Genomic DNA, 18,262 nt, shown 5'->3' with positions numbered 1-18,262 from the left:
GTGTTTGAGCATTAATATGAAAAATAAATTTTTCTCCCAAATAGCCACCAACTGTCAAACAGTTCAGCTTGTAATTCCTGGTTCAAGTCCTTTCACTTTAGTCTGTCTTGCAGGGACAGATCGATGATCCTCTGGCTAGATGAGAGGCATAGTGAAGCCAGGCCCCTAATTAATTAAGGTAGACTTCAAACACACACGGCTAGTCCAACAATACTCTGTATTATAATGCTGCCTACACAACTCCACTGTGAGTCTTGTTTGCAGTGTAAGGCTGAGAATATTGAAAGACTCCGCTCATGAGTTCCTCAAACACAGCTGATCTGTAGTAACAGCAAAGTTCATTTGTCATCCTGGATGATGCCACTGGCGCACTCAGCTGTACCACTCATAGCAGCCAGTGTTTTTTCTGTAATACCTGATGCCCCCAAGTTCATTCAACCAGTTATGCAATTGCTAGGTATGATCCAAGGAGAGGGGTCAGCACCAAAATAAATGGGCTTTAAACATCCCAGATTTTGTTGAGGAACAATCCTGATTCCATGATGTCTGCTACTTGCCCTGAGGCCTGAGATTTTAATGCCTCCAATTTAACTTGTATAGCTAGAAAGGTTATCATTAGCCATACTGTTCCTTAGTCTATGTGACAGCAAAGGAAACATTTTTTATCTTTCTCTGTAACAGCAAAGATATTTCGAGGATGACATTAATAGCAAACAGGTTGGGATGGCTATGCAAACAAAGTGTTTTTATTTCTCCGGTACACCCTGAAAGAACCCAAGAGTTAAAGAAGACCAGATTTTCATAAACGGCCCTTGTTGAGGCTTGAAATCCAGTTACACAGCTCTTTGTTCCTACTGGCTTACAGCTAAGTGGTGCGTAATGAACACATTGCATAATGCAAACAGAAACGTTCATGTCTAAATGCCCAGTATATTGGCATTTAAAAGAAGACTGCCAACAGCTGGTCTGTTCACGTTTGGACCCCATCAACTGCAACCATTCAGACACAGAATATGCACCACTGCTGCACAGCTTCACTCTCTGTCACTCTCCAGGCAGAATCATGAGATGTGGAGTGCAGCAATTGGAGCAACAGTTTTTTAGGGGGGCATCACACAGATGTATTTAAATAAAACCCGGCAAGCAAAGCTCTGCACCTCTCAGTAACTCTAAACAGATAAACATAGCGAACATTCATGTGGGCACACCAGCAAAACCAGGAGCCTTTATTTTAAATGTAAATTTTTAGCAGTACTGAAGCACATGCATTTGTAACTCAAGCTCTTTCAAAAATCAGTCTAATGAACAGTATCTATTCTTTGGCAAAGTATAATGTCTGTTGCCGAAAATCAACACTGAATATCCCAAAATAAAGTAAACTTCCATAATAAGAAAACATGAATGACTATCTAGAGTATCTCATCTGCCCCCCATCTTGCTCAATTTTTGATGCTAAGTCATACTATGGGCATAATCATACTGTATGATGCAGAGCAGCTGCATGACACAATTTACCTGTAATAAAGTTTCTGAACAAAAACTAATCAAATCTGTATGAGGTTGGGGGGCATGAGTGGATCACTAAAGATGTCAGGATAGTATCTCTTACCCATATACAGCATTTAAGAACTGGCAAGGTGAATTATATTAGGTTTCTCTGCCTTCCTTTAATAACAGGAACAGCTAAAATCCCTGGATTTGAAGGGCCAAGGATCTAATTCAGTAGTCAAATCCTATGTTGTGAGGTGTACTTTTAAAAACAGATTTGAAAATGGTACTAAATGATGTTGGACATTCCTTTCTTGAACTAACCACACAGATTATTAAAATGTGTTCTTTCTGAGGATCTAATTTGCTTGCCATATTTTTGAGTTAATAGTTTGTAATTAGTGTAAAATTGTATCTATTTTAATATTACATGTTTTATATTAAATATTGCACAGACATATTTATCTACACAGCCATGTGTAAGGCCTCATTTTGCAAGGCATTAAACATCCACAAATGTCCCTAAATCCACAGAAATTATGGATCTCTGCACTTCACAGTAGTTTCTAGCACCTAGCCAGAATGATCCCCCAGATGCAAGGGATGCTTTGTAAAAGCATCAGGCAAGGACAGGAGACTTTGAATGCTGAATCTAAGACTTCAAATACTGACCGTTTTCTCCTGCTTTCCCTTTTGATGGTGCTAGACAATTAAACATTTCATTTTGCTCTGTGGTGGTCAGTCTTACTGAACTCATGAGTAATTTCCAAATATCCCTTTGTAAAACTTCTGGTTAACTGGTGAGAACATAAACCAAAGCTTCTCCCTCCCATCTGTGACAATTTTTATTCTCAGCTCTTCCTGCTTTCCTTTTCCTTCTACTCATTTAAGTAATTCACCTTTTCCTTGTAATCATTATGTTTGCAAGGCAACCCAAAATATCCTGTAAGCATTTTCCCAACACAGGCAAAGCACAGTCTGTGTCTAAGAAACAAATGTATTACATATAGACACTCAGAGATGAAAGGTTTAGGATGAAGGACTGTAGTTTAGGAATATATCTGCAGCTTCTCTCAAGAGATGAACTGATTTGTCCTAGAGGCTGTATCACTATCTGAGAAAGATGGATTTAAAAATCTCCTTTCCTTTTAGCTCTATCATCTGCTTCTTACTCATAACTTTGATTCAGTGGCCTTTTCTTTTTTCTTCTCTTAGTAGCACTACTAGATTCCCCTGAACAGGCAACAATTTCATCTCTTTATAGCAATGGTCAATCTTGATTCAAACTCTGAAGTTTTAGGGCCATTATACAGCCCAAAATGAACTCCAGACAGATATTAAAGCATGAAACTATTTTCTTCAACAACACCGTCAAGGCTGAAAACATAATGGTGTAACCAGCAGGAAATACTCTAGAAAAAAAACGTGCATTGCCTTTTCAAAAGGTTCACTTTCAAACACTTCTTCTTACCTGTGCTAAACCTCCAATCTCTTTGACGCAGACATAGAGCCTGAACAAGTCCAAGGGCTTCTTTCCCACAGCTGGTAGACTGGCCACAGGCGTGCCCCTCTCCTCCATGAATGTCAGGTACCGATCCACCCACATCTTTCGCTCCGGCTCATTTCCTAGCTCATAGACTTTAGTGATCTTCTCACCAGTTGTGGTAGAGGAACTTGATTTCTAAATCGCAAGAAGAAAAGAGAGAGTTGGGGGAAGGGTGGGAGGGGAAGGGAAGAGAAAGTAAGAAACTCACAACATTGAAAAAGAGAAGATGTCAAACAAACTAAAGCTATCACACAACAGTCAGGAATGAAGGCTACTAGTTCAGGCACAAACAGTACATTCTGTCCATATACGGAAAAGTACCTTTCTGAATAAAGGGCCCAAACTCCCCATTTTCATATTTCTTTCACTGATCCGAACTTTGGATCCCAGAAGGCAAGTTTCTGATGTTGCCTCATGTCATTTTAAGAAGAGGTAGCTCTCACACAGTGCTTCTCATGCACTTATCTCAAAGTGCTTTGAAAGCAACCATTTTGGTAAAATTAAAAACAAGTTGGTCCTATACAAGTTTAGAAAATCCTAAAAATGAATAAAACCAATCCTCTCTTCTTTGCCCTCAAAGGGGGCTAGAAAACTTGAAAGAGATTCTCCAGAGCAGGAATTACATGAAAATAGTCTAAAGTGCGAATAATGGCAAAGTAATACAGGGAGGACTAGTACTCTCTTCAGAGTCACAAATAGTTACAAATGGTTACTTTATTACTTCTTCACATCGCTGCTGGCCAATAAGCAAGATGAGCAAGGGTGCCTACAGGAACCTACAAGGAGATTGGTGGCAATACTCTTTGTGAACTGCCAATTACCTGCCTGATCCACTTAGGCTTATGAGTAGCTACTACTCTCCTCCCTTGACAGAGGACAGAAGATACCCATCTCAACTGTCCTACCTTGCAAAGAGAATGTGTATTATGACCTGCAGAAAACCAAGGATGGGCAGCAACTAGAGCTGAACCACCACCAGGAAAAGCAAAAGAGCTGGCAAGAGCAGAATTCTGTCTCCATGGCAGAAAGGCAGGAGTGAACCTGTTTTCCTGCTGGTCTTTGGGCTTTACAGCTAATGAAAGATCATATTATATTTGATCCTCCCTTTTTTTTTTTTTTTTTTAATGTGGAGACTGGAGAAAGCACTGAGGCTGCTACAGAAGCTATAAATTCTCACCCTTTTTTTCTGTGCAGTATAACCCTGTGAGCTAGGCTCTATACCATGTGTGGACAGGCCTTGTTGCACTCTCTACCCGAGCTGCTTCTGATCTGACAGCAGAGAGGGGCTGCTGCCGCAGGAAGACCCTCCCATTTGCAAAAGGTGAAGTGATTTGCTCAGCAGTGGAAGATGGGAATGGTTCAGAATCAAACACAAGGGAAAAAGACTGACATACAGCCTTGGGAAAGGATCCAAATATGTGAAAGGAAACATATCCTTTATGTCTGTACAGTAAAATTCTAAACTTTGTTGTTGATTGCAGTAGACACTTCTTTAAACTCATCTAGTCAATCACTCTTTCCCTCCTTTGCCTTTTCCTTACTTTGAATAGAAGACAGCACAATTCTCAAGTAAACAGAAACTCATTCGTAGTTGAACATCTCTAAAGAAGACCCTAGCCATACCTCACGGATGCTACAGAAGCACCCACTTCATCCATGTCCCCACACAGCAGTGGTGAGGCCTGGCACTAAATGCCATGAAGGAAGGATTCAGTGGGGTAGAACCCCACTGCCAGTGATTTTAAAAGCATTCCTACCATTCATCGTGCACGTTAGCCTGGAAAATATAACGGTCTCTGTATCTCCTTCCAGCCGTCAGCTGAAACTTGACAACGTTGGAAGAGAGTCAGGAGAAGAGAAACATGAAGCCAAGGGGGGTGATCTAGTAGTTCCATGAGCCATTGCTGTTCTTTCCAGTGAATGGATATTCATTTTAATTAAATAAATAGCCTCCTGTAAAGTTTTCTGCCTTGCTGACACTGAAACTTCTTCACAGCAGTCCTTCCTACAGACAGATATGATTACCTTTCTTACTTAGAAATGAGGTGCACTCCTGAATTTACTTGAGCCAGACTCAGCTGCATTACAACTCCTACTGAAGTCAGAGTCAAGGCTGAATTTGTTTTACTAACACTAAGTGGCTGGTAGGAAAGTACTTTGACATGAATCCTGCAGATTATGCAAAGAAAGCACAAACTGATTCTGTAATGGCAACCAGTTTACTCAAGAGCATCACTTGCTATGTACTTGGGTGTTTAAGAAAATCAGTTTAACTCTTTGCAACAAATATACTTTGTCAAAGTTTGGGTTGTTGTTTGGTTTTTTTGGGGGGTGGGTGGAAAGGGGGAAGTAGGCAAGTCACGTTGCTACTAATTTGTTTTTGAGGTGAGAACAGATATGTGATCACACAGGCTTGAATAGCTGAATGAATGGGAGCTACCCCACTACCAACTGCAGTAAGTATGAAGTTACTCTATTACTCATTGGCATTAATTTTAATCTGACACTTAAGATGTCCCAGAACTGTAACAAAAATGAAGGTGGGAAATTTCAGCTTTCACCCAGAAAATTTTCTATATGCTTATATTCTAACATCTGAAGCAACAGAATAGTTTCTATTTCTCTTTTATTGTAATTCATGATTAAGAAACTTCAGATTTACCGACTTTAGGATTTCATTTTTATATGTTAAGATTAATTTTTCAAATCCAATTCAGAGCAGAAGGGAAAGAGTTAAGAATTTTTCATTCTGCGTTTTTCTACTATACATCTCAAATGATGCTGCTTTTCAGCAGTGTGGCAGCAGGCTCTAAAATGACAGTATAATCTGAAAACTTTTCACAGCTTACAGAAGGTAAGAAGTGTTTCTTACTGTGTGAGCTTTCAGGTTGTCATGCTTTGTAAAATGGGTGCAATTTTCTTCTAAAATGAAATGTTAACTGTAGAAGAATGCACTGGAAGGAAGAATGCTATTCCTCAAGAGTAAAGATCTTTTTCTCTTCTCTATTTTTATAAATGTAAATGCATAAAAATGACAAGTGTGTGCAAGCTAGTCTACACACAAACAAACTTCAGTTTCACACGGGCAGGTTCAGCTGGAAGCCCAAATTTGCCTATAGGTAAATATTAACTATCAGAAAACAAGGGTTTATAAGAGAATGATCCCACTGTTAACCAAAATGAGCACATGTCAGGTAATTCTGTTAAGTCTGTTGATCATTTTGGTGATAAAATAATGCTATTTCAAGCCTGTGGCACATTCCTTTATTGATTTAGTTGTATCCTACTCTGCCCTCAGTTCCTAGCACTCTTCCACACGGTATGTCTGGCCATGTTTAAATGGGTGATTAAAAACACTCCACCAAAGTATGTGGATACCAAAGCCAATTCCCATACTAAGTCTGTCGAACCCCATACCTTCTTTTCAATACACCTATCCCCTATTAAAACTGTATTATATACAGACCCTTGTATGGTGAGTCTGCAGAATCCTTCAGAGCAACAAATTTCTGTAGGAGTTCCTTTCACATGGAAGGCAGTGGGTAGTTGTTTCTGTACATATCTTTAAGCATCTATATTTACAGAACTATCTACCATTCACTTCCCCCACTTCAATGAATAATTTGCCAATATTACATGTATTATATAGAACTCTTTTACTACAGAACAGAGTGAGCATACACAGGCAGCAAAAACTGCTGAAGTCTAATCTCTGGCAGAGGCTTTTGCAGGACACAATCCTCTATCAAGATTTTCTCCTGAAGGACTCAGCAGATCCCTCACAGATAGCACCATGGAGATGTAGTACTATTCAGGTGCACTCACTGTCATGTCCATGAGTACCTATGGACACTGAACAGCATTTTATGGGGTTTTCATAACCTACTGTTTTATTCATGTTGCAGTGACCCTGCACAGTTCACACCCACTCTTGAAATGTCTCTTTTAAAGAATTTTAAAACTACCTCACTGCTGTCAGAGATGCACATTGCATGCAAAATTTGCATGGCAGAAGTGTTCTTTTACTGATGTACCCAAAGAGGCCTCAAAACATAATGTTTAACAATTCCTTCTTCCCATTTTCATATGCCTCTCTTCCACACAAAACAGCTGAAAGAGAGGATCCACTTAGTAGGATCACAGGGATACCCTGAAATGAATCAGACTATTCACCCTTGCTTTTATCCTTTGCTGGAATGGAGAAGTTGTAGCACATGAAGCAGCTTTGGGATTTAATGAACCAATTCAGGCTGTTTTCAAGTGTAGCGAAACGCCTGCAATCAATCATTCCACTCTATGTCAGGCTGCTGTTGATGTCGATGAAGTTATCCAATCCACTGGCCTTCACAGGTAAAAAGGAACCAGCTCATTTACACCACTTATTTTTCTATCCACATCTGTGTACTAAGAAGCTAACTGAAGCTTTTGGACAGAACGACAGTCAGAAGAAATTGAAAGCAGAAACTTTCCTCATTTATTTTTTCCAATGCTGTACTTTGGCATATTTACATGGAAAAATCTTCACATATGTTCATGATGGCTGTAGGATTTGCTACACAGTTTATGCACTGAGCTCAGGAATGCATTGTTGTTTGGTACCCTTGTAGAGGAAGCACTCGATTTGTTAGACAGCCTGTGCAGTAACTCTCGTTTTCCTCCAGAAAACTGCCCAAACAAGCAATACCCAAAGTATTCTTTGCTACAAAGAAAGCTAACAGAATTTTTGGTATCATGCTTTCAGATGTGCTGTGAAGAAAAAGATGAGACTTTGTGGGAGTAAGTAACATCAGCTGCCTTCTGAGACTCAAAGTTGCTGTCAAATAAATATCCAAAGATTGAAGTGGTGCATTTCATGCCATGCTGCCCCTTTGTTCAGGGGATTCACTAGATGCCTGATTTTTGGATGGGTAGATCTTTCCCCTCCGACTGGCCTTCCTCTGTTTGCCCTGAGACATACACTTCAACGCATCACTTTGTAAAAATTTAATTGTTTATCACTAACATTGGGGAAAACACCCTTTATATTCCACACAAGAATATGTTTCAGTATTTTACTACGATCGTTCCTACTTTTGATAAAAAGAAATAAGAGAGGAACAACACATATATTTCTAATTAAAAACAAAACAAAACAAAAATGATCAAGTGGACATTTGCTCCCCGTAGACCGTATCAGCTTATGTCTTCATTCTCTTTTCTATATATGTATATAGATTTTCTATGTGTATATCTATAGATAGATAGATGATGAAATTCAGTTTTAGCTCCACACATCTCTCTCAGGTTTTTCTTTACAACCTGTATGAGAATGACTAAACATTATTTACCTAAAAAATAGTTTTCTAAAAATGTACATGCATTAGGGGCTTTTTTCTACTCACAATCTAGGTTATTTCAAAACAACCAAGTGAAGCAAATTAGAAACAGTTTTGGTTTAGACTGCACCCTGATAGCCTCATGGCTGTATTTCCAGATACACAATTCAAAAATAAAAATGTTTCAAAAACATAAATGGCAGCTTTTTCGTGGTGCTGAGTCTATAATTTGACTTAGTTTCAATAGGGGAGAAGATTTCTCATTTTGTTTTGTTTTGTTTGGTTTTCTTTCCCTAAATAATCATAATAAAGACAAGTGCAGCAACCAGAGTGAAGTCAGTTGTGTGAAGGAGTTTGGGCCCAGGAACAGAAATGGAATGGTCCTTAACAACACAGTCGGCATGCTTGGAAGCTGATGCATTATAGGAAGGACATTTTCTTCACAACAACTGCTGTTTTACCAGACAGCACACTTGCATGATGCACGCAATTTTATTCTTTCTTATTTCAAAGTACTGTTGGGACAAATTTTGCCCTTGGATAAGCATGCTCAGGCCCCACTGAAGCCAGGCAGTGGAACTTAACAGTCATGTGTCCAAGAGCAGAATTTGTACCCAGTCTTACAGAGAAAGAAAACTGTTTAGTGGATAAAGAATGAAGAAAAGGAATTTACAAAACAAACAAGCAAGCATTAAAATATAATTAATTACAAAAAGTAAACAAAAACCAAAAAAACCAGAGCCACTTACAGGGCTTGATGGAGTCTTTGGCCAGCCTGGGCTGCTAATGCTATCACTTTCATCTCCATGAAATGAGGAGATGCTAGCAGAGCTTGGGGACATTGGGGAAGGGACTGGCAGGTTGCCTGGGGTTGGGGGCTGAGAAATACCCTGAGAGCTGTAGCTATCCTGTGGTAGAGGAATAAAAAAAATAATATGACAAAGGCAGGGCAAACTTTATTAAAAACAAAAAAAATACATCCATTTTAACAGACTGACCAATTTTTATATATAAAATATATATAAACAGAGAGACACATACAGAAAACACACACATATATAAATATATTTATATATATACAAAAGGTATTAAAACAACATTGTTAATTAGTATAATTTGGAAAGTTTGCTGGATGCTTGGCTAAAGTCACTAAGCCACCATGCTTACTTCAAGCTCACATGAAATGCTAAGCATGGGTTTCCCATTATGAAAGAAAGAAAAAAACCAAGCTGTTCACCTTATTTTATGAAATAAGGCAGGAAAGCAAAATATTAAAGTATGTTGCTGCTGCTGAGGCGGCAAAAACAGGAAGCTATAACTGAAGGCAGAGAAAAATGGCTGCAAGGATTAAAACCAGGCAAGACCCTTCTTTCCCACCCACCTGGCACAGCTGAATCCCCACGCAACTTTTGGCTCGGGATGCTTTGCCCCCGCAAGTTAAAATGCCGTAAGAACTAGTAACTTTCAGATCCACACAATGAAGGAAAAAAGAAAAAAAAATAAATAAAAGAAACAAACAAAGAGATTGCACGTGAATGGAAAGGCATGCAGGAAAGAACAGAAGTGGGTAGGCCAAAACCAGAAGATGAAGGACAACACAGCAGACTTCTGCGGGCAGAACCAACACCACGTGCAGAGGTGGTAAATACCTTTGACTTGCTCTCGGGTTGGGGTGGTCCTTCTTCTTTGCCATCTGCTTTGAGAGGAAGGGGTAGTTTGGACTCACCAGGTGTCATCATATCTGCAAGACCCATAGGTGCTAATCGAAAACAGGAGAAACAGTTAAGCATGACTGTGTTTGGTTTTGCAGGAAAGAACACGCTTCCTTGCTGCAAGACTGTGGCACCAGGTTTTCCCACCTCTGTCCTGTTATTCTAGCATCTGGAAACCTGGAAACCTCTTCAGTTGAATTGAGGAAATAAAAGAGATTGAACAGGAGAGAATACAAGCACCATGCAACAACAACTACCACCACTTTACAGGGCAAAATTCATTCTTTGTGCTACTGGTACTCTTCAACTGTCTCTGCACTTGACCACAACATTTTAACAGAAAAACAACGTATTTTAATTACTGCACTCTCCCTTTAGCAACAGACAAACATAAATAAAAACAATACACATTTTGCTTGCCGTGTTGAATCCAAGAAAAAGGCTGAATTTTCCAATTACGTCTGTATTAAGGTTGGTGTCCAGCAGATAATTCCTGCCCCTACTGACTTTGATATGAATGGCTCAGCCTCTGTGACCCTTAGCTACAGAATTACAAGCTGTAAACCGTGCTCTGTTGGAGAACTTAGCACTCAACTTCCTCCCTCCTGCCAAAATGAGGTGGGACTATAATGAATGCACAAATGTCTTTCTCTGAAAATGGCATGCAGTTGCTTCCCAGGAGTGCGAGGAGTTTAAGGGTTTTTTATTTGAAGATGCAAGTGCTAAGTATAGTATTATTGCTGCAGAGCTGCTGGGTTCCTGGATTTCTAGAAAGATGCAAGAAGAAACATCCAGATAAATAGACAGAAAATACAGGGCAGAGGAGATGCTAGGAAGTGCCATAACACTGAATCAATGCAAAATAACCAGAGAACAGCAGCAAGACACCAGGTGATTCTTTTCCTGCTGAAAACCATGTGCACAGCATTTGTGAAAGACTGGATTACCTTTCCTTTCTCTCCTTTTTTAATCTCCCTCATGTCCTTCTTTCAAAGAAGGATATGGGATGATAAAAACACAGGACAGAATAACCTACAAGACAATAAAAAGGAAAAAATACATACCCCAAATCTAAACATTATCATCATTGTCATTACCAGACTAGCATGCCTCTCACAAAATGATAGTGCTGGCTTGCACTAGGCAGCAGGCACACTGCATAGCAAGCCAAAGATAGGAGGGGGAGAAGAAGCTTTAAAAATACTTCACAGATTGCCCACTACAAAATGATTATTCCACATATTCATGTATTACTATGTTTTAGAAAATAATTAGTTTTAATTACAGCAGTGAGAGCATGAGCAGGACTCTAGCGAATACTCTGGCAAGCTTTGCAGTGCTAATTTGCTAATATCTTTAGCATCACTGCAGGTTGAAACTCTCGGTCTGCCAAAAAAACCTACCCAGCCATGTGCCATGTGAGTTTACAACTGTATGCTCAATATTCAGCTTTGAACTGCCGGTGTTTTTCATGGGCACATTTTCTTGTTTTTTCAAAGCACATTTGTAGCCCAATCAAGCCCTTAAAGTCATCACAACACACAAATCATAATTGAGATTTAAAAAAAAAATTACTTGCAATACTTCAGACTTCAAGAATTGGAACAAAAAGCCTTTTACAAGTGATGCAGCTGCAGAGAAAAATCTATTGGGATCAGCTAAAAATGCTGTTATTTTTATGTATGTGTGTGAAATCTCAACAAAACATCCAGTCAATATGCTACTGGGAAGTCAGCATCCACTAAGCATTTGATTTGTATGCATTTTGCCCTTATACTGTGTTTGCAGAGTTGGGGCAGCTTGTGACCATTCTCAAGTGAAGAATGGTAGCCTAGCACATTTTAGTTTTCAATTCCACAATTAAAAAAATTATTTTTCTTTAAGAGATTTAAAAAAAAAATGTAAAAAATGGTCAAATATATGCCATGGTCTCATTTCAAACTGGGATGCAGAACTCTTAAAATCCATTTTATCAGTTAGCATATTTCATGCTGTCAAAGTGCTATAAAAGAAGTCTTGGTTTTAGTTTCAAAGCAACCAAAGATGGCCCTTCCCCTCTAAAGCCATTTTAGAGAGATCAAAAAAAGTGACGTTAACAATCACGCTTCTTCACCAGAATTCTGCACGTCTAAATCCTCTGCTGATATCTCACTGTTATCTAGGTTGGCACACTGTATTTCTATTGCAAAGAATTTAAAAATTGTGTCCACTCCTGGTTAGTCTTGTTTCCATCAGAACTCCCTTATGAATCTCTTTTCCAAAGGGGTTTAAGTTAACACCTTATGTAAAGGGCTGTGGTAATCTCCAGTCCGGAAATTACCACATGTATCCTGACTGTATTAATCATGTTTAGAAATGTAAAAATATAGGCTCATTTTGGCTTTTGAATATTGCTTGCTGGCAACTATCAGAAGACAACTGAATATTGCTTGCTGACAACTATCAGAAATTGGAGACAATTATTAAAAAAAGGAAAGTTTCCCAAATTCTGTTTAATTTTTTGTTCTAAATTATTTACTTCATCTACATTCTTTCTTTCTACCTCAAAGATGAGAACTGCAAGCATTTTACTAGCAAACTGCAAGGCTGTCTAGTTTCCCTATAGCTTTTACCTAAGATGTTTCCACAGCTACTTTTCTATCTGCTGTTGAAATGCTGTTTCGTAACTTCTTGCAAACACACTCTCCAGCGATTTGCGAGCAGACATTCTTTCACTTTTTTTAGCTAAGCGGTACAGCGAGAACATTGTTTTGACCCTTTCTGAGCAGTGAAATACTGTTATTGTCGCGAAACTGCTAAATAAGACCCACTCTCTTTCTACACAGGTTCTAATAATTCTTCATGTGAAGGGCAGACCTAAGGATAAAACATTGTAGAGAGGAGGGTAACAGGGAAAACTTGACTCAAATAGTGTTACGGCGTACTGTGAACAGGTTTCAAGTACTAGCCTCTGGCTTATTATAAGAATTTAAGAGCTAGAATGATTTCAAAAAGCAAGTATGGGTCAAGGTCCTGAATTAACTATTCCATGCTGAATTTCATGTACTCAAAGGCAGATATTGACATGGGTAAAACCGCAGCAAAGTATTCTTTTTTTGCTAAAGGCTGCTCTACTAGTCCCAGAAGATGATGAAATACTGTAGGAGCAGCAATATACAAACATTGTTTTTCTCTTTATTGCTAGTGCAATAACAAATTATGCTCTACAAAACAGAATATTCTTTCCTTTGTAAGACATTCCTTTCTCCCTTCCACCCCTAGCACTATCCCTCTGCAGAAAAGAAAGAAAAAGCAAAAGCAAAAGCAGTGAATTTGTGACTGTGGAGTTGCAAAAGGATCCCCATTTCTTTTATGCCCACAGAGAAAGTGGAAGAGGGATAAGAGCATTGCCTGATGGCCTGCCAGGAATAACCGCTGGCCTCTGGGGAAAAGCACAGTACCAGGTGCGTGGGGACCTTATCTGAAAGGGATGAGATGGCCACCAGGCATCTCAGTTGTACACCTCCTTTCTGCTGACCAAGTCTCGTCCCAGAGATGACAAGTACAAGCAGTTTGGGACACAGGCATCTCTATGCCAGGAGCTGGCTTGACTTACAGTCACACAGTGACCACTGGATCAAGGTCATCACTTGTTTGGCGCACAGGTGGTGGGACACTACAGCTGTTACCAACCACTGACAACCTCCAGAAAGTTCATCTAAATGTGCATTAATAGCTCCTATGAAGATATGAATTAGAGTAAAACAAATAGTGCAATAAATGGAGGTTTCCATTCTTCAGAAAAATGCAACCAAGCTGCAAAACGGAGAAAATAAAGTTTCTAAAAAATACTTCACATGCATAAATATGATTGCTTTTCCTATCAGAGGTTCATCCAAATAAATATGAAGTCAAATACATATAATAAGCTAAGTATTTTTAATGTTATTTCAAAGAACATCCTTTTAATTCCTTTCATGCAAATAATTTTTCCTAGAACTTCACGTTTTATGTAAAATATTACAATGTTAAAAATTCATTGGTAATAATAATACCCTGAAAAAGGAAGGATTCAGTAGGACAGAGGTAGTGAAATTACGAAATGATCCTGGCAGCAGTAAGGAGATTAATGCCTTCTTATTGGTTTGTTCACCTCCAGAGGTAGCAGAGATTGTGAATGCCAGTTTCTGTGCAAGAACAATACCAAAATCTGTGAGATCCAAACTGCATATTGTTTTGTTTTAAAAATAATTTTCACTAGAATTAACAAGGCTCACAGCATGAAATTATTTTATTTCTGTTGGAATTTGTAAGTTTCCTGTTTATTAGATGCATTTTTAAAGCTGGAATTTGAAAAATAGGGGGAAAAATCTAAAATATATATGGGAAATGTGAACTCACATAATAAAAGGATAGTGGAGGTTATACAATTTTTCTGAATGGCAGCTTGTTCCATAATTGCGAAGGGATTCTGACACCATTTTCCTGAAGCTTTTTTATTGCTACGGATGGGATACTCTATCAGAAGAATCTATCTTTGATCTCATAATTTCTGTGTTCCTAAACTGCTCTACATCAGCAGAAGCTGGTGATCTGCTGTTTGATCCACAGTCACTGTTAAAGTACCAGTATGTGTAACTGCAGCATGATTTTCCTTTCAACTGTGACATTAATTAATAAATAAAGGGGGAAAAAAAGAATCAACTGGTAATAAGGAGTTATAAATCCTACTAAAAATGGGTGGCAAGACCAGTGTTAGACATAGTTGTACCAAAGCTCCAACACCATATGAAAAAACAATTCCATCAGTATCAGCAATCTTCCTCTGTTTTAGAGTCAGTGCATTTGATTAAAACAAATGTATACAGAACCCACCTTCCTTCCTCAGGAGGCAACACAACTTCACTCTCTGAAACCCAGTCAACCAAGAAACTAACTTCTCCCTGCTGCTTACCTTAGGTTTTCATTGGCCTCTAACCGAAAGCACAATTGTTCATGCTCACTGTATATGAGCAAGTTAACTAATGCCCACATTTAACTCCATCAGCAGCCACTCAGTTGTATTTGGTTTAGGACCTACACATTGACTGAACACTGGTTTATCTGACAGATGTGTGACTTTACAAAGTGTGGTGGGGAGGAAGGGGAAGCTCTAGAGTCAGATAGCTGAAGTGATCTTCCTGTCACAGAAAATACTGTTTTCAAGCCCATAAGTAGGTATCACTTATAAGTTTTCCACCTCATCAAATGCAGCACCAGAGCTGACCCTGAAGTGCTCTCAGCTCAAGGCATTATCATTTTAAGAACTGTATTTACACTTGCCTTAAGCTCAGACTTTCATTTTTTTGACCCAAGCAGAAGGATGAGTCAGGATAAGGGGAAATTAAGTATTCACACTGCATTTGTCCTCTGCAGTGTATTCACACCTAATTTTCTCTTTTTGGTGTTGTGTGTGTCCGTCTCCTCCCCAACACCATCTCTCCTGGAGGCTGGCTCCATAAAGCATTCTAGATGTGTGTCTGCTCCCAGACTAAAAGAGGTGCACTGAACTCCTTTACTTCATCTCATTCTTACTTTCCATTGGGTAATCTCTGAATTAATAAAACTGGAACAAAAGAAAACCTCACAAATGCACTGGCAGAAAAAACCTTGATAAATGTTTAAATTATTCAAAATCCAATATTTCAGAATGCATAACACAATAAAAAGAGTATGACTACCCCATACAAAAGACTGCTAGGATAAATGGTCTTGCATTGAACAGATTTCCACTGTATGAAATAACAAATGGCTGAATTATCTGAACAAAAAAACCCTCTGTGAATCTTCCTTTAAACTGGTTATTCCTTAGGAATATATAAATCTTCTTAGGCAGGGCACTCTGCCATCTGTTTGCTGTTGGTTATTTTTGCAGCTCTGGGGGCCAACGGAAAAGGGGAAAAAATTACTTCTGCTAATAGCAAAACAAAATTTATAGCACAGTTTCAATGCTCAGAAGTAATTTTATTTCAGCAAGCCAGACAAAACACATAACTACACAAACAGAACCTAATATTACCTGGGATGGCTCTGGTGGGGGAAAAGCAAGCTATTATCTAATGGTCTTTTCAATAGCTTGTCCCTCTTCATCAGATGGTGCAGTGTGCTGTCTGGACTAACCAATGGCTTCCAAAAAAGCCTTTTTTTTTTGTTCTTTTCTCTCTCTCTTTTTTTTTTTTTACTGTTACTGATTAGAAGCTTCCTTTCTGTTTCTTCTGCTCACTAAAACAGTAAGATAATATTTTTGAAATACAAGACACTGCTAAGTGTCTCAGGAGTTCCTATGTAGAGGAAAGAAACTCTCTGGACATACTAGACACTAGCATCTCACAGTGGCCATTTTCTTCCCAAGAAGCAGAAACACATAAAATTGACAGGAAGGAAACACAGGGGAAGAGGCAAAGGATGAAGAAATTAAACAGGCTAAGAAGAGTAGAGAAAAAGATACCAAAAAACAGGCTCTTGGTAAGACACAATTCAGGTAGTAAGGCATTTCTAAAGAAACAGACAAAAGTAAAAACAAAAACAACCAAGAAACAACATCATATTACCTTAGCAAAACCTATTCAGCTTTCACAAAAACTTTAAAAACCCCAACATTTCAAAAAAGGATAATGTAATCAGTAAAGCAGGCACAGAAACTCCATGACTAGAATAAGTATTTGGGAGGATCCACTTCAAGGTCATTGAAACTTCATCCAAACATACCCCAATCAAAGAATTGATCTTTACTGAAGTATTATCTTGATGGAGGATAATTGTTAGGAGTTCAAGCTGAATACGGACCATAAAGCACATTTGTGCAGAACTACATTCACTTGCCTTCAAAGTCATACACAAAGCTGCAAGCAATTCTAAACTCATAAGTCATGATATGAAAGATAAATCCAATCGCTACATTGAATATGCTTTTTTTTTTTGCAAAAGGAAGTTATAATTAAATTTTATATAATGATATTTAAAGACGTAAATGAGGAAAACCCTATATGAATTTTGGAAACAGTAAATATGGCCTATGTTTTCCGAACAGAGTAATTATGTTAAGTGCTCAACTTTCAGCATCTTCAAGTCAGAGCAGGTGCACATCTCTTTTTTTTAAATTACTACCACATTAAATATCTAAAATTGCAACCTTAGGAAGTAAGACACTGAAAAGCAATAGCAGCCTCTTAGATGAGGTTATTTTCCTTCCCTCTCTTGCAGTCATGTACACAGAAATATACATATACTTGCTGGTCAACACCTACATCAAACTGAGTCCGAGTGTTGCTGGAACTGTTCAAAACACTTTACTCATCTATGTGCTGTGCAATAGGACTTAATGAGAAATGTATGAGTTACATTTTTACAAAAAAAAAAAAGTGAGCACCTTAGCTTAGTTTTGAATCACTCCAAACCACCCAAGAGGGGTGAATTAAATGAAGAAGGTTGTTCCTCTGCCACCAGTCCAGGGCTGATGTTGCTAAGCAGATTTATGGAGGAAGGTCACTGCTGAAAATTACTCACCATTACCTGTTGAACTGTTCACCATGTTAGGTGCCATGCTGTAAGGAGGAGCCTGCGGGTTCATCAAGCCAGAGCTGTTGTTCATTGGCTGAGTGTAGGGGGAGCTGGATCCCATAATACCACTCTGATTCATGGCAGGAAAATTGCCTTGCCTAGGAGAAGAAAGCACACATACAATGTCTTATTATGTACCTCATTGCTGAAGATGCTGTGGTTTGTCACAGAGTACAGCTCCTACTGTTTGCAAATAGCTAAGGAGAAAGCACGCAATTAGTTCACTTCACCAATATAGGGAGCTTTGAATTAGTCTTAAACAAGTTACCATATATCTGAGATAGAACTGGACTGAAGACTATTCAAGACAGGTAGACAGCATCTTTATATGTCACTACCAATCAGCAGAAAAATACAACTCATATTATTCACCTATAGTAGACAGCAATGTGATTAGGAGTCACATTGGCATGAAAAAAAAAATCCAGCGAATTGCCGTTTGACCATGTAATAGCAGTCTTTACCTGCCATAGCTTAACAAACAGTGAAATGACCAGAAGAAAAATGGGTACCACAGACTCAGTTTCTGATTTCTATATCTGATGTTATTGCACTGAACACAGTGTTCATTTGTACATGCCATCTATGTCCAGTCTTTCATACTACAGTTTGTTGAAACAATA

At 38.6% G+C, this 18,262-nt stretch overlaps 1 protein-coding gene across 1 annotated transcript in view; it reads right to left on the bottom strand.

Annotated features, from left to right (window-relative positions):
- The window catches only part of ARID1B (AT-rich interaction domain 1B), a 324,487-nt gene that overhangs the window by 23,792 nt on the left and 282,433 nt on the right, over positions 1–18,262 (bottom strand). The window contains 4 exon segments of the mRNA XM_027688947.1: positions 2,960–3,169; positions 9,099–9,257; positions 9,999–10,108; positions 17,592–17,737. Coding sequence (XP_027544748.1) covers positions 2,960–3,169; positions 9,099–9,257; positions 9,999–10,108; positions 17,592–17,737 — 625 coding nt within the window.

The sequence above is a fragment of the Neopelma chrysocephalum genome, unplaced genomic scaffold (genome assembly GCF_003984885.1).
Source record: "Neopelma chrysocephalum unplaced genomic scaffold, ASM398488v2 Primary Assembly neopelma1_23, whole genome shotgun sequence".
NCBI classification, from domain to species: domain Eukaryota; kingdom Metazoa; phylum Chordata; class Aves; order Passeriformes; family Pipridae; genus Neopelma; species Neopelma chrysocephalum.
This window is presented reverse-complemented; position numbering and strand designations above follow the sequence as displayed.